Genomic DNA, 23,670 nt, shown 5'->3' with positions numbered 1-23,670 from the left:
ACAGAAAATGCTGCGAGAATTCAACACAAAAAGTAGCCGGAGTCAGAAGCCAGGCAAGGGAGCAGGGCTGGAGCAGATTTGAGTGAGATAGGAGCAGGTCTGGAACAAGGCTGGGAACGAGGCGGGTACAGGAGACATCGCAGCTGCAGGTGTATGCATTGAGCAGCTGGTGACCTGCCACTGCTGCTGAGCTTAAAGCACGCCTGTTGGCTCCTTGCAGCCAATGGGGTGGGCCAGCCAATCAGGCGATTCTGCTGCAGCTCAGCTGGGCTCATTAACTGACCTGAGCCAGCTAGCCCCAGGCTCAGCTAAGGGAACACAAACCCATTGTTCCATCTTCTGACCCTGGGGCTAAGGCCAACGAGCCTCCTCTCCAAGTTCAGGACTCTCCTGCCCTACTTCTGGAGCAGGATTATGCTTCAGGCCAGCTATAACCCTCAGTCAGCTTCTCCCCAGCTGGCTCCTTTTTTACTCTCTCCTTTCACCTGTTGGCTGGCAGAGGTCACCATGTGGACACCCTCTTCCTGCTAGCTCCTCTGGGAGCACCTCTCCTTAAAAGCCTCCTCTCTTTTGGAGCACAGCCCTCCAACAGAGCAGTGGTAGCCTCCTATCAGGTCCAGGCACTCATTAGTCAATTAGCTGCCAGCCAGCCACCTCAGCAGTTAATTATTTGCAGGTGGGCCAAGCTGGCTTGTTCTCCTTAAAGAAGCCATCACAAATAGATTGGACCCTGATTCCCCTTCAAGGGGCCGTCCATCCTACGACGAGACCAATAACAAGTGGTTACCCAAGTATAGGACATTTTAGCAGGGTTATAGCCTGCCTAATATATAGATTGATTTCTTGTATGCTGATAAAAGTGTCATTCTTAAGGAATGTTTCTACTAGCCCCTACTTAATATGAATTGCTTCCTATGGCATATAAATGGCCAGGCTAGAAATTTCATGACCTTTCAGAGTGAGAAACTATATCAACTTTCATATGAATCTCTTCCCCGAAACCTCAGTGGGCTTAGAAAAGCAGCATTCAGACCCAACGGAAGATTGAAATATCTGAGCTTTTATGGCTGCACGAGCATAGATTCCCAGCCAACATTGCAATCTTTCTTTTCTCCATAAGTCAAATATTTCTATTGCACTATGAAGTGACATACCCATCAATTTATATAAATGGAACACATTTCCAGGAACTGCTGTTACAGACTCCTCTTCCAATAACAAGAGCGGGGCGGCTGACCTTGGGTCTGATCCTAGAGTCCTTATGCCTGTTAAATCCCAACTGGCTACAGCGAGAGTTTTGCCTAAGCAAAGACTTCAGGATCTGGTTCTCGCTTATTATAACCACTGTGCAGGCTGGTATTCCAGTCCATGGAGCAGAACAGCGGAAAGACTAACGAATGTCTCTCCCCCAGCTCTGTCACCTGGTGCTCAGCATCCTGCTTGTATGAAGGCCAAATATTTACTGGCAAGTAAAGATGACATTACAGCTGATGTTCTGCAAGACATCCCTCATTCATAAATCTCCTTGAATACACGTCTCAATTAGATCATCAGCTTGAAAGCTCTTTCCCCCACCTGCACCCTCCACAGCTTTTTGCCCCCATCTCTGCATACCAAGTTCTCTAGACACCAGGGCATGCTGACACTGTGTTTTAAACTCAGAGCCCAGGTTTTCCAACTTAGCTCGTGGGGCTCGTGCTATGGTGCTAAAACCAGCTTGCAACTCTGCGTGGAGTTCAAGCTCTGAAACCCAGAGAGGCAGGGGTGGGCTTGAGAACCGGAGCTCCAGCCCGAGTCGAGTGTTTACATGGTTGCTTTTAGCGCGGTCGTGCGAACCCAAGTCTGCAGACCTGGGCTCCGAGACTCGTTTCTGCACGTTTTAAAACACAGTGTAGACTTACCCACGATAGACTCCTTAGACACTGAAAGGCTTGATTCAATGCCCACTGACTTCAGCGGGCTTTGGATCAGGCCCAGAGCTCTCAACGGGGTTTTGATGCAGCCTGTGGGATGCCTGGGAGTTGCCAGTGCAGACATCAGTTGGCACAAAGCAGAGAGATCCTTGCTCTGTTAAATCATCAGTCAGAATCAAAAAGGGGGTTTCTTAACCATACATCTGATAAGGGGAAAAATGCATGCAAATCATTATAGAAAACAAATTAAAGCTTTTCATCTGGGGATTACATTTGAGCAACTATCCTGTGCCTCTAACATGCTATTAGTCTGTAGCAATGGTATTCTCTCCTGTTTATTTTTATAACCTTTGCATAACTAACTCTGTGCATATTTGCATATTATCCTATTGGAAAAAAAAACACAAAACCCAGCACAAGAACCAAAAGGGCATTTCCAAATGTTACATGTCTCCAAATGAAAATGCCTTTTTCGGGACGAGATTTGTTTTCATTAAATGGTTTTTAATTCTGAAAGTGAGAAGACAGCTGTTCCCAAGTTGAATAAACACTGCTGTTTGCTAGAAAGGCTGCAACCTGAAAATTTCTACAACACTCAAGACAAAATTAAAGCTTCAAACCCAATGATGCAGTGAGGCACAAAATGGATGGAACTGGAATCCAAGACTATAAACATGGTTCAAAAAAGAACTAGATAAGTTCCTGGACGATAGGTCCCTCAATGGCTATTAGCCAGGATGGGCAGGGACAGTGTCCCTAGCCTCCGGTTGCCAGAAGCTGGAAACGGGTAACAGGGGATGGATCACTTGAAGATTACCTGTTCTGTTCATTCTCTCTGGGGTACCTAGCATTGGCCACTGTTGGAAGACAAGATAGTGGGCTAGCTGGACCTTTGGTCTGACCCAGCATGGACGTTCTTATCTTCTTATGGATTCGCTCTTCCCACTCAAGGTTCTCATGGGGAAACCTCAAAAGGCACAGATGCCGACCAGAATCTTAAGACAATTCCACAGGATACTTTACATATTCCCTGTTATGCCTTTCTGAGGGCAAGTTCAGAGCAAAATCCAGGTCTTTTCTGTACATCTCAGATTGCTTACGTGCAATACAGAGCTTCATCAGTACTTGGTTCCTATGCAAATCTCCCATTACCAGCAATGGGAGTTCTACTCTAGAACAGGCAAGAGGGGGACGAAAAGCTGGATCTTAGACTAGGAATTTGTACTTTATGGGGTAAGGAACATTTTTCAAGTCCTTCAGGCCAAAAGTAATTGCAAGCTACCTTTAAAAGGTAGGAAGAATGGCTCTCATTGTCAGGACCTTTTAATTAACATTCAAGAAAACTGCCCAGCTAAGTCCTGTCTCTTGCCTCCACGTTGGACATCAGTTGTCCATGTGTCATTTCTTTTTAATTTGACAATTTTGTGTACCAGCATTTTCACCAGAACCTCGGAGAATGGGATATGTTGCTTAAGACAATGCAAACTTTGGATCTGGAATTCAAATGCTCCAAAGGTTGGGGGTGTTCAAATCTGGGGCTATAGATTGGAACCATCTCTAGGAAAACATGTGCTTCCCTTTTATTACTATTATTATTCATTATTATCTACATAAAAGATTCCAGGATTGTCCCTCTGAAGCCTAGAATGTCTGCTGAGTCAGTGTGAAGCAATGGAAACAGCATGGCTGAGAGCTCATTTTGTTTAGAATATCACCAGCTTCAATGATCACTGGGATTCAAGGATTGTTGCTGCCCAATTTTAGAGCCGTCAGCACTTGGTCTTTTCAAATTACATCTGTGCAGCATGGGCTTTCAGCTACAATAAGGCACGTACTTATGCTGTGCCAAGAGTCCTAGACCATTGTGATATCAGAGATAACTCAACCAACCCAATACCTTTACTCTCCAGCTAATTTGCATGCAACAATTTCATTGGCTGTATGAGGGAGGCTGCACAGATGGTGGATTACTTGGCCCAACTACTACAGTTCACCCGGTTCAATCATCCCCAGGATTCACGGTTTGCGAAGGTTCAAGTTTTAAAGTTCTTGGCTATTTTCAGCTTTTTTGCACATACGACTTTACGACAGCGTGAGCTTTCGACGACTAGTTAGTTTGTTTTACTGTAGCACCTAGGAGCCCTACTCACAGACCAGGGCTCCACTACGGTAGGTGCTGTACAAGCAAAACAAAAAGCTAGCTCCTGCCCCAAAGAGCTTTCAGATGCCTGCTCCTGCAACACAACAATATTAGGGAAGGCCACTCTGAAAGAGGGGCTCACTTTAATGTCTTTGAATTTCTTGACAACCAATCCACTCCAGTCTCCCAACTTGAGAGAGAGATTTTTGGGGACTGGATAGGTTAGAGGACTATTAAGCGCTCCAGATTCCAGGTTCCAATATGACACAGGTCAGCAGTGACTGAGGGCAGTCGCCATTTTGATAAGCTGGGAAGTCTAATTCCCAATGGACTGTTCTACAGAGCCACCCTCACTGTTGGCCCACTTTTGTTGACAGTCTCGGCCAACAGGCCAACAGCTGAGGGGTTATGATTTTGTTTGAGCATTGCTGAAATTTTCAGGCTGAAGCATTCAGTGTTCATCTGACTTAGGAACACCTGTCTTTAATGGAGGAGATCCCTTCAGGCCAGGGGGGAAGCACATTGATAGGACAGATATGCAAGGAGCATACTGGCCCTGTTCTGGTGATGGAGGACAACAGCCTCAGGGCTGTCAATCCACCACCAACCCCTTTCAAAAAAGCCCAGATCTGACCGCTTTATACACTCGGAGGCCTTAGCCCGTTCAGAGGGTGAGAATTCACTTCACTCTTTACAGGAAAAGAGCTATTAATTATCTCTTATCTTGCTGCACTATAAACAGAGAGTGATGTATAAACAGACTCCTCATTTAAACTGCATTAAACTTTTTCCCTGTTGGATTTTTAATTTCCATATGTTTGCTGCCTTTTCTCTTGAAAAACACGTCTTGATCGCTTCAAAATGTGACAAAGCAGCTCAGGCCCCAAATCTGGCCTTGGAAGCCAACATCGGTTATATGCACATGGAGCTGGAAACAAGAGTTGTCTTCACTGAGGTTAAACTTTGTACGTCCCACACACCAAGATTACATATATAATGGGCGAAATGGGTTTCCATGCCATGATGCCGTATGCAACTGCCCAGATGAGCCTGCAAATCCTGACTTGGATGCATACATCACAGTGTATTGCCCGAGTGAGTAAGCACATGGGAGTTTGAAATCTGGGCCACTATTTCCCCTTGGGCTTTAACAGAAGTAGCACCAATCACATTTCCTATTGTGACAGGGTGGGGCAAGACGGCTATAGGAGAGTAATAGAAGGCAGATATATTAGCCCCAGGTTAAGTAGGTCCCTTTTCCCTGGGTAAGGTAACAGGGAAGGTTCCAGAACAATCTGGAACCTTCTGGAGACAATTAAGACAGACAGGCTGATTAGAACACCTGCAGCCAATCAAGAAGCTGCTAGAATCAATTAAGGCAGGCTAATCAGGGCACCTGGGTTTTAAAAAGGAGCTCACTTCAGTTTGTGGTGTGTGTGTGAGGAGCTGGGAGCAAGAGGCACTAGGAGCTGAGAGTGAGAACACGGACTGTTGGAGGTCTGAGGAGTACAAGCATTATCAGACACCAGGAGGAAGGTCCTATGGTGAGGATAAAGAAGGTGTTGGGAGGAGGCCATGGGGAAGTAGCCCAGGGAGTTGTAGCTGTCGCACAGCTGTTCCAGTAGGCACTCGAGACAGCTGCATTCCACAGGGCCCTGGGCTGGAACGTGGAGTAGAAGGCGGGCCCGGGTTCCCCCCAAATCCTCTCAACTCCTGGTCAGACACAGAAGGAGTTGACCTGGACTGTGGGTTCTGAAAAACGGCCAAGCTGAGGGCTGCTGTGAAGCTCCAAGGCGAGCAAATCCGCCAATAAGCACAAGACCCACCAAGGTAGAGCAGGAACTTTGTCACACTATGAAACAACTGAGTCTCAAAATATTGGTTGCCATGATGAAAAATGGAAACCAGTGGTCTGGTCCTGTGAGGTACTGAGCACCGGCAGTCGGATTCTGAACTCACTTAACTCCCACTGAAGTGAACAGGAGCCAAGTATCCTCACAACCAGGCATTTGGCACCTGGCAGACTCAACACCTAAAAGCTATAAGCAGGGGATGCCGTGGAATCCTGTCAGTGCAGAAAATCATATTCCCCTTGCTCTGGTCATTAGTCCAGATCTTCAGCTAATCTCAGAGCTTTAATGGTGCCCTCTGTCTTCTTGCTGACTTCATTCATACCCAAGTATGTGCTTTCCAGGCCATTAAAGCAATCTCCAAGCTGTGGGCAAGCTTTCTAAGACTTCCACCCCTCTCTAATAAGCTCTGTTTATGATGCTGGGTCTTGCTGCTCAGCACCGTAGACCAGAGAGCAGCTTGTCTGAATGCACATTGCACAGAAGCCTGTCAAATTACTTACAACAGATTTCACAGCTCAGTCGCTAATTCTCATGTTGCTTAAGGAATGAATGATTAGAAAGGGAATTGATTAGCAGTAATGAGATAATCAGATTAGGAACACAGTCAACTGACCTAGTCATGCTTGCTTTGGCTTGCCTCACTGGTAAATCCCCTCCGTTTTTTTGCTCCGTTATTTCAATTAAACCAAGCGGTTTGTAAGCTGCAGCGGAGGAGGGGGGAATCGCTTTGCTGGGAACGTTACATAACGAACACAAGTCAGTGAGCAGCGATTTGCTAAAGGCTTTGCAGTGTGCCTCCTGGCACGCCCTCAGGGGCTCCAGAGCGCTCCACTTGGAAAGACATTTGCCAGCATCTGTAGGCTCTGAAAGCAAAATGAGGACAAAACCTTTCCTCTTGTGCTACTGTGAGAAAGTTCGTTGCTGCTGTGGGTAATGTTATTACTAGCTACACAAGCTGTAGAGTCACAATTTATGAGGCCATAAGGGACTATTTGTGATTATCTAGTCTGCGCTCCTGTCTAACCCAGGCCATAGGACTGCTCTTTACCCATTCCTGTTTGAGACAGAGCATGTATCATCTAGGAAAACATCCCATCTTTATTTTAAAATTGCCAGTGGTGAAGAATCCACTGTACCTTTGGTCAATTGTTTCAGTGGTTAATTACCCTCACTGTTAAAAAATTGCACCTTGTTTCTAGTCTGAATTTTTCTAGCTTCAACTTCCAGCCATTGGATTTTGTTATACGTTGGTCTGCTAGACTGGAAAGCCCTCTGTTATCAAATTTCTGTTCCCTGTACAGGTACCATAGACTGTGATCAAGTCGCTCCTTAACCTTCTCTTTGTTAAGCTAAACACATTGAGCTCTTAGAGTCTATCACTAGAAGGCATGTTTTTCTAATCGTTCAGTCATTAATGTGGCTCCTCCCAGAACCATCTTTAATATATCAACATCCTTTTTGAACTGCAGACACCAGAACTAGTCACAATATTTCAGCAGTGGTCTCCCCAGTGCCAATTACATAGTGTGACAGGGTCGGGCCGGATGGCTACAGGAGAGTAATAGAAGGCAGATATACTAGCCCCAGGTTAAGTAGGTCCCTTTTCCCTGGGTAAGGTAACAGAGAAGGTTCCAGAACAATCAGGAACCTTCTGGAGACAATTAAGACAGACAGGCTGATTAGAACACCTGCAGCCAATCAAGAAGCAGCTAGAATCAATTAAGGCAGGCCAATCAGGGCACCTGGGTTTTAAAAAGGAGCTCACTTCAGTTTGTGGTGTGTGTGTGAGGAGCTGGGAGCAAGAGGCACTAGGAGCTGAGAGTGAGAACATGGACTGTTGGAGGACTGAGGAGTACAAGCATTATCAGACACCAGGAGGAAGGTCCTATGGTGAGGATAAAGAAGGTGTTGGAAGGAGGCCATGGGGAAGTAGCCCAGGGAGTTGTAGCTGTCACACAGCTGTTCCAGGAGGCACTCGAGACAGCTGCATTCCACAGAGCCCTGGGCTGGAACCCGGAGTAGAGGGCGGGCCCGGGTTCCCCCCAAATCCTCCCAACTCCTGGTCAGACACAGGAGGAGTTGACCTGGACTGTGGGTTCACGAAAAGGGCCAAGCTGAGGGCTGCTGTGAAGCTCCAAGGCAAGCAAATCTGCCAATAAACACAGGACCCACCAAGGTAGAGGAGGAACTTTGTCACAATAGGTAATAACAACTTCCTCTTCTCCTGTTTCTACATCCAAGGATTGCATGAGCTCTTTTGGCTGCTGCATCGCACAGGATGCTCATGTTCAGCTGATTATCCACAATGATCACCTGGGTCTTTTTCAGAGTCATTGTTCCCAGGAGAGAGACCCCCATCAGCAATGTGATACATGCTAATATCATTCTGGGGTGTATTAGGAGGAGGGTCGAATGTACGACACAGGAGGTAATTGTCCTGCTCTCCTCAGCACTGGTGAGGCCTCAGCTGGAAAACGGTGTCCAGCTCTGGGTCTCACACTTTAAGAAAGATGTGGACAAAATGGAGAAAGTCCAGAGAGAGCAACAAAAACTATCAAAGGTTTAGAAAACTTGACTTATTGGGAAAACGGATATTTTTGAGAAAAGACGACTGAGAGGGGACCCAATAACAGTCTTCACATATGTTAAGGGCTGTTATAAAGAGAACAATGATCAATTGTCTCCATGTCTTTAAAAGGGGTACAAAGAGGACCTGGGGAATTATACACCAGTCAGCCTACCTTCAATACCTGGATTTTATTTAGCGTGTGCATAGTCATCTAGCCCAGCAATGGCATCTTCAGTGGGGTGATGCAGTTCTTCGCGGCCACCGCTGAACCTAGTCAGCAGGCATTTCTCGACAATGTGTGTCATCGTCGGTGTTGCACCGCAGCTGCACAAAGGGCTGTCATGAAGGCCACAGCGATACTGGCTGGCTGCACAGAGACTTTGCCCGGTCCGGAATCTGTTCAACAGGGACCATTGGAGACAGGGCAGGTCAAAACCAGGCGGGCAAATTTTGGGGTCAGCGACGAGGGACTGGTTGGGGATTATAACAGATAGCCATTCCTCTTGCCAGAGTGCTTCTGCCCTAACATCCTGGCAGGGTGGATGAGACCATAATGGGCGATGTGACGGCAAACGTGCAGCTGGTGGTATAAAAAGGTCATTGTGCAGCAGTAGGCTTGAGTAGGTGCGTACTTTCTCCAGTAACTTGCAAGTGGCAATCTCTCATCTGATAGGAGGAGGAGCAATATTGCTCAGAACTGGGAGCCGTGGAAGTGGAGTCGGACACAGGGTACCGGAGATGATACGCATGGAGGCATGTAACTGCGTATTCACCAGTTTGGTGTGTAACGATTGGCTCCAAACTGGTGCACAGGACTCCACCACCGAATACGCGGTGGCAAGAGCTGACGTCCATGGAGCTGGAGCACGAGCACCCCATGACAAACCTGCCAGTTTGCTAAGAAGATTGTTGTGCATCTTAACTTTAGCCTAGAAAGATACCTACAAAGATACTTATAAACAATCAGTTTGTAAGCATTTAGAGGATAATAGGGTAATAAGGAACAGCCTGCATGGATTTGTGAAGAACAAATTATGCCAAACCAACCTCATTTCCTTCTTTGACAGGTTACTGGCCTAGTGGATAGGGGGAAGCAGTAGATGTGATATATCTTGATTTTAGTAAGGCTTTTGACACTGTATCACAAACTAGGGAAATGTGGTGTACACGGTATTACTATAAGGTTAGGTGCACAACTGACTGAAAGGCCATACTCAAAGACTATGCTGCCAGACTGCAAGGGCTTAGCTAGTGGAGTCCCTTAGGAGTCAGTCCTTGGTCCGGTACTATTCAATAGTTTCACTAATGACTTGAATAATCATTCAAGTGGATGGAGAGTATGTGTATAACCTTTGCAGAGGACACCAGGCTGGGAGGGGTTGCAAGCACTTTGGGGGACAGGATTAGAATTCAAAATGACCTTGACAAACTGGAGAATTGGGCTGAAATCAACAAGATTAAATTCAATAAAGATAAGTGCTAAGTACTTCACTTAGCAAGGAAAAATCAAATGCAAAACCACAAAATGGGGAATAACTGGCCAGGTGGTGTACTCCTGAAAGGGATCTGGGGGCTATCGTGGATCACAAACTGAATACAAGTCAACAGTGTTGTGCAGCTGCTAAAAATGCGAATATCATTTTGGGATGCATCAACAGAAGTGTCATATGTAAGACATGGGAGGTAACTGTCCCGCTCTACTCAGCATTGCTAAGGCCTGAGCTGAAGAACTGTGTCCAGTTCTGGGCTCCTCACTTTACAAAAGCAGGGGCCCACTGGAAAGAGTCCAGAGGAGCGCTACAGCAATGAAAAAAGATTTAGAAAACCTGACCCATGAGGAAAGGTTAAAAAACAAAAAACGGGATATGTTTAGTCTTGAGAAAAAGAGACTGGGGCGTGGGGAGAGCTGATAACAGTCTTCAAATATGTTAACGGCTCTTATAAGGAGGACAGGGACCAATTGTTTTTCCATGTCCACTGATGGTAGGACAAGAAGTAATGGTCTTAGTCTGCAGCAAGGGAGATTTAGGTTGAATATTAGGAAAAACTCTCTCACTATAAGGGTAGTTAAGCTCTGGACCAGGCTTCCAAGGGAGGTCGTGGAATCCCCGTCATGGGAGGTTTTTCAGAACAGGCTGGACAAATGCCTGTCAGGGATGGTCCAGGTTTACTTGGTGCTGCCTCAGCACAGGGGGCTGGACTTGATGACTTCTTGGGGTCTCTCCCAGCCCGACATTCCCAAGATTCTAGGATACCTGCACTTGAAGGGCAGAGTGGGAATCAGTATGGGGCCAGCTTTCATTCTCAAGCTCCTAAAGGGATTTCTAAAATGATGAAAAGTGACTTCAAAGTGATGCCTCAGGAAATTGAGCTGCGAAGTTTAAAAGGATACTGTCAAAGACTTGTTAGGAAATCTCTCTTAATAACAAGAGTCGACGTAGGACATATTAGCATAAGGAGCTACTTTCCATCCCCCAGGGTAGATGAACATTTTGCTTTGTATTAAACAGCAACAACATTGAGTATTATTATTTGCCTTGACGAAAAACAAACTGAAGCATTTCCTGGAGAAAAGGACAGTAGGACAACTTCACCTTGAGTAGCTTCTGCGCAGAGAAGCTGGGAATGGGCGACAGGGGATGGACCACTTGATGATGGCCTGTTCTGTTCATTCCCTCTGGGGCACCTGGCACTGGCCACTGTTGGAAGACAGGACACTGGGCTAGATGGACCTTTGGTCTGACCCAGTTCGGCCGGTCTTATATGTTCTTATGTTGCACACAAAGCACTGGCAGGCCACCCCCTGTGGGTCAAGTGCAGTGCTGCATTCGCAGCACCTGGTTTCCCGTTCACCATCAGAACCTAACGCCCGAGCACCACAGTGGCACACGAACCACCTTCTGCAGCCCGAGACTGACCTATAAATAAATCAGCAGGATTAAAATGTGTCTGTGATGGCGCATTAAGGCAATAGAACAGCAGGCGGGTGACTCACGCTGCATGCAGCAGTAATAGCCAGAGCTCAGCGGAATCGTTATCAATAGCCTATAGATCTGGTCTGTTGCCTCACAGTCAGACCTCCCATGTAACAGCGACTTCGAAGGAGAGAAATTATGCTCCTGGGCGGAAAACCAGGAAGACTCCTAATCACCTCAGAGATAACAAAGGAAGGCAGGCTTTATTGCCAGACAGCTGGGATGGGACAGCACATTCAGTGGAACTCAACAGCATTTCCTCCTTAGCTAAGAGACAGCAGGAGCCGTGGCCAAAACCCATTTCCTAGTGTATTCATACCCAACAAAGAGCCTTTTAAATGACACAAGAAAAAAAAAAAGCCAGAAAACATCAGTGACTTGAATTTTCAGAGGTTCAGAGCACTGACTGGTTCTTACCTAGCCGGTATGGGCTACAGGTGCTCAGTGTTGCATCAGAAGAAAATAATAAAGGTACAGAGGTTATGGGGCCTTAAGGCCTCTTTACACAGCTCTGGAAGTGTAATGAGGGCATAGCGTGGGTTATACCTGTGTTCCCACCTTTACTCTGCTAGAATCATAGACTATTATGGTTGGAAGAGACCTCAGGAGGTCATCTAGTCCAACCCCCTGCTCAAAGCAGGACCAACCCCAACTAAATCATCCCAGCCAGGGCTTTGTCAAGCCAGGCCTTAAAAACCTCTAAGGATGGAGATTCCACCACCTCCCTAGGTAACCCATTCCAGTGCTTCACCACCCTCCTAGTGAAACAGCGTTTCCTAATATCCAACCTAGACCTCCCCCACTGCAACTTGAGACCATTGCTTCTTGTTCTGTCATCTGCCACCACTGAAAACGGCTGAGCTCCATCCTCTTTGGAACCCCCTTCAGGTAGTTGAAGGCTGCTATCAAATCCCCCCTCACTCTTCTCTTCTGCAGACTAAATACCTCTAGTTCCCTCAGCCTCTCCTCGTAAGTCATGTGCCCCAGCCCCCTGATCATTTTCATGAGGTGCAGTAACCTTGCTGTAAATGGTTTCAGAGTGGTAGCCATGTTAGGCTGTATCAGCAGAAAGAACTAGGCGTACTTGTGGCACCTTAGAGACTAACAAATTTATCTGAGCATAAGCTTTTGTGGGCTAAAGCCCACTTCATCAGATGCATCCACATCTAAAAAAAGATATTTTAGAATTGGAAAAAGTACAGAGAAGGGCAACTAAAGTGATTAAGGGTATGGAACAGCTTCTGTATGAGGAGAGATTAAAAAGACTGGGAGTGTTTAGCTTGGCCAAGAGATGATTGAGGGGGGATATGATAGATGTCTATACAATCATGAACGGTGTGAGGAAAGTGAATCAGGAAGTGCTATTTATTCCTTCACAGAACACAAGAACCAGGGGTCCCCCAAAGAAATGAACACGCAGCCAGTTTAAAACAAAGAAAAGGAAGTTCTTCTCCATACAACGCAGAGTCAACTTTTGGAACTCATTGCCGGGGATGTTGTTAAGGCCAAAGGTATTACTGGGTTCAAAAAAGAATTAGATTTGTTCCTGGAGGATAGGCTATTAGCCAAGATAGTCAGGCATGCAACCCCATGGTCTCAGTGTTCCGGAACCTCTGACTGCCTAGAAGCTGGGACTGGATGACAGGGGAGGGATCACTCAATGAATTCCCCTGTTCTGTTCATTCCCTCTGAAGCGTCTGACACTGGCCACTGTGGGAAGACAGGATGCTGGGCTAGGAGGACCATTGGTCTGACCCAGTATGGCCATTCTTGTGACCTGTTTTTTTTTGCACACACTGAACCTGGTAGCAACTACTGGTGCTTCTTGGGCTGTGGTGGCTAAGTGCTCTGCATTAAGCAATGCTACACCCCAAAAAGAGTGCTGAGATTGTGAGTGACACCGTTGGAAAAACAAACGCTCTCCAAATCTACCTCTATGCAACGGAATTCAGAGGTTGATGGCTTTCGCCGCGTTTATGGCATGTGTGATAGGATTAATATGGTGATGGAGCGTCTCCAGCTGCCAACATTCTCCAACCCAGAGCTGAAATTTTTAGGTTAGTGCTGGGAAATGATGTCCCCAATTGCCACTGCACTTGACAAACTTTGGGAGGTTGGGGCAGGGGTGTGTGTGTGTGTGTGTGAACATCGAATCTTTCTGTGGTGTGGTTCTGCCTAGTGTGCTTGTGCTAAAATCCAGGCTTGAGTCATTTTCTCCAAAATACAGTTCTTCCTCAGTAGATAATTCGAAGGAAGGATTTAGAAGACAGGTTGGGCATATTTTCACCATTGACGCAGCTGAGAGTAACCAAAGTACAAAGTCATTCGCTGTTGCTTCTGCGTCGCACCCATTTTTAAATTTGCACTGGCTGCCAGCTCAGGATGAGAGAAAGATTTCAGAGGAACTTTTTTTTTTTTTTAAAAAAGATCTGGTTTGTTGCGACACCCTCTGATGGGGTGTACGAACTCCACATTGGTGCGGCGAGGGTGAGGGCGTTGCTCTGGACTCAGGAAGCCATGCCCCGCCACCTCTGCTGGCCCTGCTCCCAGTGGACGGGGAGTTCCAAAGGGAGCAGTCTAGGCTGACCAAGCAGGAGAGAAGTTGGGTGCTGCAACCTCCTGCAGAGAAGTAGCTGAGGCTCTCAGTGGCCGGGGCTGGGACTCACAGTCAAGCCACCGCAGACCTTTCAACCGCGGGTGCCAAGGATGACGAGCTGCTGCCGATCGAGGAAGACACTCGGAATCTGCCTCTCAGGTCATTCTCCAAAGACAGACGTATGGTGCAGACGGAGGAACAGAAGCAGAGGTAGGAAGTGACCCAGGGAAGAGGCGTAAGGGCACCCGTTCCTAGCCACGTAGCTGGACCATCATTTGGATGGGTCTTGGGGTTGGAACCTGGTGGAGTGGGGCGGCCCAGGTTACCCTACCCTCAGCCACTGACTTACACTACTAGAGGACACTACCAGAGACTCTAGCTGCTATGCAAGGCAGCCACTGATTCTCGCCATTGGGCCACATAGTCCTGAGTATTGCCACTAGGAGACACCGCTGGCCTTAGACACAACCCCCCCCACCCAGCACACCCTGCCAATGGCTATAGATCAAGCGACATCCAAAGCCGCCACTAATTTCTATGACTTGGATGATCAGGCGGCATCTGCATTAGACTCAGACTTAAGAATTGTTGGGGGACAATTTCTCAGTGATCCATTGCCTGAACTGGATCAACTGGACAGATACCCAGCAGTTGCTAAGCTCTTCATCTAATTTAATACTACACTGCCAAGCCCTGCTCCTGTGGAAAGACGATTCCGTAGCACTGGACAAATCCTTCTGCCAAGACGGAACCAATATCAGGATATGTTCAAGATTATGCTGTTATTGAAGTAAAATGCCCATTTTATGGAATGATATGCTGTCTGTACACACACACACACACACACACAAGAAAGGAAATGTATACGTTTATTTACATTTTAAGAGATTTTTTTCCTTAATTAATTGTTGCTCTCTTCCTTCTCTTCCACTCTGTGCTTATATTATTTAAGTAGCTGACCATATACGGAGCAGACAATTGCAGTGAATATGGGAGTTGAAAGTACTTGAGCTTACAGCGGGACTTTTATGTATAAATACTGTGGTTGTCAAGAGATTAAAAAAAAATTGTGATTAAAAAAATTAACCTCAATGAATCACACGATGAGTCACACTGTTAAAGAATAACAGAATACCAATTGAAATGTATTAAATATTTTTGGATGTTTTTCTACCTTTTCAAATATATTGATTTCAATTACAACATAGAATACAAAGTGTACAGTGCTCACTATATTTGATCATTTTTTATTACAAACATTTGCACTGTAAAAATGATGAACAAAGAAATCCTATTTTTCAATTCACCTCGTACAAGTACTGTAGTCCAATCTCTATTGTGAAAGTGCAACTTACAAATGTAGGTTTTTTTGCACTCAAAAAAACCAAAACAATGTTAAACTTTGGAGCCTACAAGTCCACTCAGTCCTACTTCTTGTTCAGCCAATCGCTCAGACAAACAAGTTTGTTTACATTTACAGGAGATAATGCTGCCTGCGTCTTGTTTACAATGTCACCTGAAAGTGACAACAGGTGTTTGCTTGGCACTGTTGTACCCAGCGTCGCAAGGTATTCACGTGCCAGATGCACTAAAGATTCGTATGCATTGGTATTCATATTAAATCTATATTCTATTGCTTAAGACTGTGATCAAAAGTCTGTTTAATCGTGATTAATTTTTTTGAGTTAATCGCGTAAGTTAACTGCGATTAATCGACAGCCCTAATAAATACTTAATTACTATTTCTGGCACACTTGTACTTGTAAGTACTTCTGTAATGGTGCACTTGGCACTTATATGTAAGTCCTTTTTAAATAAGCCTCAGGTTACAATCACAATTAGCTCTATGCACCTTTACAAGTCAGCAGTGGGACTTGGGGTGTGTCTGCGCTGCAATCAGGAGGTGTGACACACCTGAGCTAGCTTGGATCAGTTCCTAGAGGACCAGCAAGTGTAACATGGGAAGCCTCATAAAGTTGGGAATGTTTTCCTAGGAGGTGTATGGAAAAAAAATCTCTCAGGTGTGTCTACCCATGCTGCAGTCACACTTTCCAACTGCAGTGTAGACTTACCCATAATGAAAACTGATTGGTTCTGTCCATTTTTAGGGTGGTCTTTCCACTCAGGAATGAGGGACATTGGTGCTCTGCTCTGGCCCATTCTGTACCTGTTCTCTGGAAACCTAGAGGACTTTTGCTGCCGGGCCTGACAATTAGGCACCTGCCACCAGCTCTGAAAATACAGGGGCGGGGGAATTTGAACAGAAACCCAGCTGTCACTTGACTTCTACCAATACAAACCCCTCCAGCATAATGCCTGGCCATCCAGCAGCACGTTAATGCAGCCCAGATTGTTTCTTAGTGGAAAACTACGTGTACATCTAGAGGTAAAAGGTAACGATCGACAAAAGTGCCACCGCAGGGTGTTCTTGATTAATCATTTGCCACTGGCTTAATGTAACAAATCAAACAGATTCATCCTCTTTCACCAATACGCTGATAATGGCTCTGACATCCACTGTTATTTCCAGTTTCCTACGGATCATCTGTGTTTTTAATTCCACTCATTTAATTAGAAAGAATTATAAATTAGTTGTTTAACCACAGTAGATTTTCTTTCTGCCAAGAGGATGCAGTGTGCGCGGAAGATAGATAACACACAAACACACTCATAAATCAGCGTATTCTATTAAAGGTGGCAGGGGGCCTTATTCACTTTTTGTTCTCCCTTTCCCGTGTGCCAAAATCCTGCTCGTTAAGGATCCATCTCATGACGGGTTTAACAGAGATGTTATGCGCTAGGATTTTTCTGGCAGCTTTGTTTAGTTGAAACGGTGATCATTTTAATATATGGGAGTGCTGTTCTACTTAGTGGCAGCTGCTGTTTCAGATCTCTCTCCCCATCTCTCTCTCTCATACACACACAGCCAATTTTGCGCAGCACTGCTTTCAGTTACATGACTGATGCAATAGTTTAGCACCAATCTAGGAGAGTCGCTTTTTTGCCACCTGTGCTCTCACACTGCACGCTAAACCCTGAAATGCCCACACGCAAGGACAGACACTTGACAGGGATACATAAGCTGCACGGAAGCACACGGGCACTCGCTGCATGCTTAAATGTTCAGTGGCAAAGGGACAGGGATTAGGATTGCTGGTAGGTTATAGAGGCATTCCCTTGCTTGCTCTTTTTGGCCCAATGGCTACAAATATTTCATACCAAGTGGAACAGCTTCAACAGGAAAAAATGAGAGGGCTTCACTGCCCCCACCTCAGAGTAGCCTATAGCCCGGTGTGTAGGGTACTTATTTACAAAATAGAACAGTGGTTCTCAACCAGGGATATGCGTACCCCTGGGGGTACTCAGGGTACATCAACCCATCTAGAGATTTGCCTAGTTTTCCAACAGGCTACGTAACAAGCACTGGCAAAGTCAGTACAAACTAAAATTTCATACAGACAATTACTTGTTTATCCTGCTCTATATACTATACGCTGAAGTACAAGCACAATATTTATATTCCAGTTGATTTACTTTATAATTATATGGTAAAAATGAGAAAGTCAGCAATTGTTCAGTACTAGTGTGCTGTGACACTTTTCGATTTTTATGTCTGATTTTGCAAGCAAGTAGTTTTTAAGTGAGGTGAAACGTGGGGTACGCAAGACAAATCAGACTCCTGCAAGGAGTACATTAGTCTGGAAAGGTTGAGAGCCACTGGGAGGCCCAAGTTCAAATCCCTGCTGTATAGTACAGACTTGAACCAACGTTTCTCTACTCCCAGGCTACAATCCCAGAGCCAAAGGTGCAGGAGTATTTTGGGAATCTAGCCCTTCATTTCCTTTGCTTTTATTAAAAACACCTGGAGCATTTTGTTCAACCTGACCCAAAACGTTTTCGGATTTTTCAGTCCAGGCAGCAAAGCAGGAAAATCAGTTCCTTGCCCAGCTTTCCTGGTCAGTGGGTGTGGCAACATTGCAGGTGTATACATACACAAAGACGCCGCACACCGGACTCCTGCCAACACCCACATGCTACCTAGGCAAAGGCTCTACGGACTGCACATGCCCTGCGATCTCAGAAGCCGTCCCACTTAATTAAATCAGCTGAAGTCCCTGCAGAAATATCGATTTGTTTCAAGCCAACAGTTTCACGTGGCACCATGAAAAATCAGAATTCATTTAGACACTTGCTAATAACGATGGACATTAATGGGGCGCAATGCGGTCCATGTACCATGCTCAATATGGACCTTACTTAGGTTGTGGGTATTGTAACACCGACAGACCCCGGTTAGCAGGTGGGATTGAACCTGGGACCTCTGAAGCTTAATGCAGGAGCTTCTACTGAATGAGCTAAAAGCCACGTGGCATTTAGCTAAGGCTCTAGCAGACTCATTAATCTCCAAGTGGTATTGGTGTGTAGCGGGGTGGTCATCCGCTCTGGGCCTGAAAGGGTTGCAGCCAGCCCTGGGAAAGGGCTGGGGCTGTGAGCTAAAGGCTAGGCTGACCGGGAAGCAGCCACAGCTGGGGCCATGCTCCAATCAGGCCACAGCAGGCCTTACATAAGGCTGTGAGCCAGGAGCTCAGGCAATCTCTCCCTAGCTGTTGAGAGAGACCGGCCTGGCTGCTGGGGAGCTCACCAGGGTACCTGGGGTGGAGCAGTGCTGGGGAAGGGCAGAGGGAGCTGGGGAGCTTCAGCCTAGCAAAGCCCCAGGCTGCAGGCTGAGTTAAGGGCCCACGCAAGGGTACTAGGGATGCAGAGGGGCAGCCCAGATCTAGGCAGAGACAGCTGGTCTGACCCCCCCCTTGCCGATGATGAGCGATTTACAGACTGCAGTCTGCCCCAGTGAGCGGGGGCCAGAGGGTGACTGGCAGTAGCCACTGAGACAAGGATGGGATAGAGGGCTGAGGGTTCCCCTGGGAGGGGAGACCCAGAGTGAGGGGGCACTGCCAGGGGGCAGCACCCCAAGGTAAAGGGGCACCAGGGTCTGGGAGGGACACTGGGGCCAGCGGCAGGCAAGACACCGGCCTGCAGAGGGCGCTCCGGGCTGGAAGAGCTAATTCCCGAGACAACCAGCAGGAGGCGCCACACTGGTGAGTCATCACCTCGCTGCATGGTGCCACTAGAGGGAACACAACCCGACACTCTGGAGGTGCGTGGGTTACAAAAACCTGAGCGGGTGTCAGCAGACTCCAAATCCCTCCCTGAATTAAATAGGGCTATGCCAGGGATGACCTTGGCATTTGTACATGATTATATAAGTAGCAAATCAATGTGCAGAATGCCACATTCTGGTCTTTAGCCTAACTAAGGGCCGTGCCCAGAGAGCGAGACAGAAAGGAGTTTTCAGAAGGTACAGCAGAGTTTGGTCGGCAACCCCAGGGGCAAAGCACAGTGAGCCCGGCACATTACTGACACAGATGAGTTCACGGGCTCCGACAGACACACGACAGGAGGTGGGAAGTGAATTCCATGCCCCGTGTGCTCCTTTCCACTCCCCATCCCTCCACAATGATCGGATTGTTCATTGCCATTGTGGGCATGTATATCACTGCTCCTTAAGCCTCCTTTAATCATGAGAACAGGTTCTGTGACTTGAGAGAGGCACTCCAGGAGGGCAAGTTAAACACACTCAACCGGACTCCTGCTGCTTTAAGGATACTGCTAGTGTACTAGGTGAGGCCAATATAATCAAACTCCACACCACAACGTATTTCACTGTGTGCATGATTTCTAGACCAGGCTGATCTATGCTCAGGGCATACAAGAAATTGCACGGCTGCCAGAGGTGACACGTAACTGTGGATGGTGGGCGGGCATTGAAAGGCTCTGGGTGGGCATGTGACCACTCCACGCATTGCCTCTGCCTCCAGTCCTTGGCTCACCTCAGTGGGTGGTCTGCAAAGCAGGCCACGGGAAGCACCAGGACGCTAGCAGCAGGGACGGAGAAGCAGCCCCATGTAGCGGGATGAGGGGGAGGAGCTCAACCAGCCGCCCTGTCGCTTCCTCCCTCCTTGTGCTTCACAGATGCGTGGCCAGTGCCACCACCAGGGGGAGCCACTGCCGGGTGTCCCGGCGGGGGGCAGCCTGAGAAATCTAGGGGGGCATGTGACTCTGCGTGCCTCGCAATGTGTCGCCTCTGATGGCTGCACAGGGATCACTTGGAATAGCAGTTCCGGCATTTTCTGCACCCTGGGAGCACGGGGGCTGCTCCCTCCAGCACCCGCCAGAGAGGAGGATACCAAAAAAGGGGAGTACTCATACCCCTGCCTCTCCCCTTCCCCCTGAGGTGGGGTGGGGGGAGCAAGCTAACAGATGCAGCAAATTGCCAAGACTCAGCCCAGCATAAATGTGGAAGTTGTGGAATTGAGTTGAACTCAAGAGTTTGGGGTCTTCCAGCTCTCAGAGAGGAGTACGATATGTGGTAGGAAGGACTCAGTGAGCAGGTCACTGCCCAGCTCTCTGTATGTGGAGTCTGCAAAGAGCCATCCCTTACCTACTGTCTGATTGTCCAGGCTGGAGTCTGCCAGGCATTTCTCACGCTCATGTTCGATCGCCAGCATGATGGTGCACTCAGGAGGTGTGCTTGACACCTACAGAAAGGGCAGAGAGAGAGAGATTGACCGTCAGTAAATTATCAGCCCATCCATTCTCCCTGGCACATGTATAGCTAAAGATGCTCCCCTGGGCCAAGTAAAAAAGATAAAACAGATTGAACCAAGTGTCTTTTTATGACTGTTTAGGAGAAATAACCAAGTAACCTAATGACGGCCAAAGGAATATGGCTTCACTCAGGCAGCTTCTCTCCTGTCTGCCTTAAACAGCCCTAGTTATCTGCTTATGCTCCACTGCCAATTGACAGCACTTATGTTTTCTTGTTCACTCCGGGTACGTCTCTACAGCAGCTAAACACCCATGGCTGGTCAAGGTCAGCTGACTTGGGCTCGTGGGTCTTGGGCTGTGGGGCTGTACAGTTGCCGCGTAGATGTTCAGGCTTGGGCTGGAGTCCAAGCTCTGGGACCCTGCAATGGGGGAGGGTCCCAGAGCCCCGAGCCTGAACGTCTACACAGCAGTTTTTAGCCCCGCTAGCCCAAGCCCCGGTAGCATGAGTCAGCTGACCCTTACCAGCTGCGAGTCTTTTATTCCAGTGTAGATGCACCATCAAGAGCCCCGCTGGACTGGCTTGACACAAACAACGGTACCGAGACGTTTCAGATGGGAGGCTAAAAATTCACACTGAGCCTGTCCCTACCAAGATGCTTTCCCCATATTTACATAGCTTGCTTAGCAAATGACAATTTGCTGCCCCAGCACCCCAGAATTACAGTTGTGAGCTCAAGCAACTAAAAAAATAATAAAATAATAATAATAAAAATGCCTAATGTTGAGATTATTCCAGCATTTTTTACTTGGCCAGACTTTGTACTAGGATTTATATTATAGTAGGGTCTAATGGATTAGGTAAAGAATCAAAGACCCTTTGTCCTGTATATTTTATAAGATACAGTAATAGCTAAGTATAGTGCATGAAGGTTTACATTTAACAAAGGAATAAGGAATTGGATGGACACACACACACACACAGAGTTGTGTTAACATTACCAGCACCTTATTGATTTAGGTGAAATTCCTAACTTTGTTTATTATTTCTATTGCTGCAGCACCTCCTAGCCTCAGTGGGGGATTGGGGTCTCATTGTGCAAGGTGCTGTACAAACACATAACAAAAGACAGAAAGAGAGAAAACAACTGATCACAACACACAAGCTGGGAATAGCCAGTGTGGCAAGGAGAGGATGACCACAGAAGTGTAATGAGCAGCAGTCATCTCCCACCAGCTGCCTAACTATTGTCAAGTGTTTTGTAGGCAAAAGGAGAATGGTGAGACTTGAAGGTGGGAAGAGCCGTTTAGTAGCTGACCTCACCATCTTAACGAGCCAATGAAGTATTTTTAAAAAGTAAAAATCTTTATTTGTAGAAAAACAAAGAAAAAAATCTGGAGGTCAAATTGTCTTATGCTGTTTACTGACTCCCCTGGCAAAGTTTGTCAATTATTTTCCCACATCACTGGTTTCCAGCACAGTTTATAAACTGGGAGAACCAGTGAATTCTTTGGGCTAACAACTGCTTTCTGTGTATGGTATTGTAAGTGCAGTTCTTTGGGGGTAAATTAGCACATCGCTTTCTCGGGTTAACTCCCTTTTTCTCATCATCACTGATCCTCTCATCCTCTTTCACCTAAACTCTTATCTAATGTCTTCTCTTGTGTACGGCTTGGGCCTGGTCTACACTATAGAGTTAGGTTGACATCAGGCAGCTTATGTCAGCCTAACCCTGTAAGCATCTACTTGAAAAAGTAGCTCCCACCTCTGTAACTCACCCACTACACTGACTTAACTCCACTTTCACGAGAGGCATTGCGCTTATGTTGATGTAGTTATGTTGACGCAGTCTCCGTGCAGACACTGTGTTGCTTACATCGACGGTTGCTGCCTTTCAGAAACTGTCCCACAATGCCCCACACTGGCAATTAAATCGGTGCAAGCGCTCACTCCTGGTGAGGATGCACACGGTGGACACTAGGAGCATAGTGTGTACGTGTAAATCCGATTCAATTGCTTCAATGGCTGTACATTGATGAAACTTAGGTTGACTTCATTTTGTAGTGTAGACTTGCCCTTTGTCTACACTTAAAAATTAGATGGATCTAGCTGCACCACTGGGGGATGTAAAAAAATGTCACCACCATAGTTAGGTCAAACTAACCCTTGGTGTAGACACGTCCAAGTCGGTGCAAGAATTCATCTGTCAACCTAGCAACAACTTCTCGGAGCGGTGGATTAACTATATCGATGGGAAAACCTGTTCCATCGATGTAGGACAGCTGCAGCCCCGGACCTGTGCCACAATCGCAGCTATGGTGTAGATACACCCATATTCCTGTTATCGTTTCTTTGGGGCAGGGAATGGCCCTTGAGTTGAGATCTTAAAATACTGTGTACATTTACGAAGCTACAGAAATGATTTTTTTTTTAACAGTAACCTATGCTGCCTGCAAGCTAGAGATCACAGTATTTAATTGTCATGTTTTTCCTTTTCCTTTATTGAAAGCTGATACACATACCTAAATTTGTGGCTTGCATGTTTACCTAGTGTGCCATGATATTTCCTTTAGATGAATACTTCATTTCCACTTGAAAAAATTAGGTCAATATATACTTAGGATTCTGAAGGGCAGACTATTGACAGAATTAGGTAAATATGTAAAAAGGGAGTTTTAAAACATGCTCTCTTTCCGAGTGGCCAGCTGTACCTTAAAAACACTACACAGAGGAAGCATGACTCACGGCTAATGCACATGTGTGAGAATCAGGTGCTTTTTCCAGCTCTGCCACTGAATTTCTGTGTGATCTTAAACAACTCATTTTGGCCCAGATTTTTAAAGATATTTAGACATTGCTGCCCTCAGTGTGGCAATACCCAACTGATTGAGGACCCCAAGTCCCATTTCCAAAAGGGATTTAGGCACTTAGGAGATTAACTCCCACTAATTTAAGTATTTAACTCCCTTTTAAAAATGAGACTTAGGCACTGCAAATATCTAAATACCTTTAAAAATCTG

The 23,670-nt window shown here is 46.5% G+C and overlaps 1 protein-coding gene across 2 annotated transcripts in view; it reads right to left on the bottom strand.

Annotated features, from left to right (window-relative positions):
* The window catches only part of LOC140907855 (vasoactive intestinal polypeptide receptor), a 177,033-nt gene that overhangs the window by 91,434 nt on the left and 61,929 nt on the right, over window positions 1–23,670 (bottom strand). Inside the window, exon 2 of one of the 2 annotated variants that reach the window (XM_073334767.1) lies at window positions 20,546–20,642. The exons of the other annotated variant lie outside the window; for it this stretch is intronic. Within the exon in view, the coding sequence (XP_073190868.1) occupies window positions 20,546–20,642 (97 nt within the window). The remainder of the gene's footprint in view (window positions 1–20,545; window positions 20,643–23,670) is intronic. 2 annotated transcript variants of the gene reach the window in all.

Source organism: Lepidochelys kempii, chromosome 2 (assembly GCF_965140285.1).
Source record: "Lepidochelys kempii isolate rLepKem1 chromosome 2, rLepKem1.hap1, whole genome shotgun sequence".
NCBI lineage: Eukaryota > Metazoa > Chordata > Testudines > Cheloniidae > Lepidochelys > Lepidochelys kempii.
The sequence above is the reverse complement of the archived record's forward strand: the minus strand, read 5'-3'. Positions and strand labels throughout refer to the sequence as shown.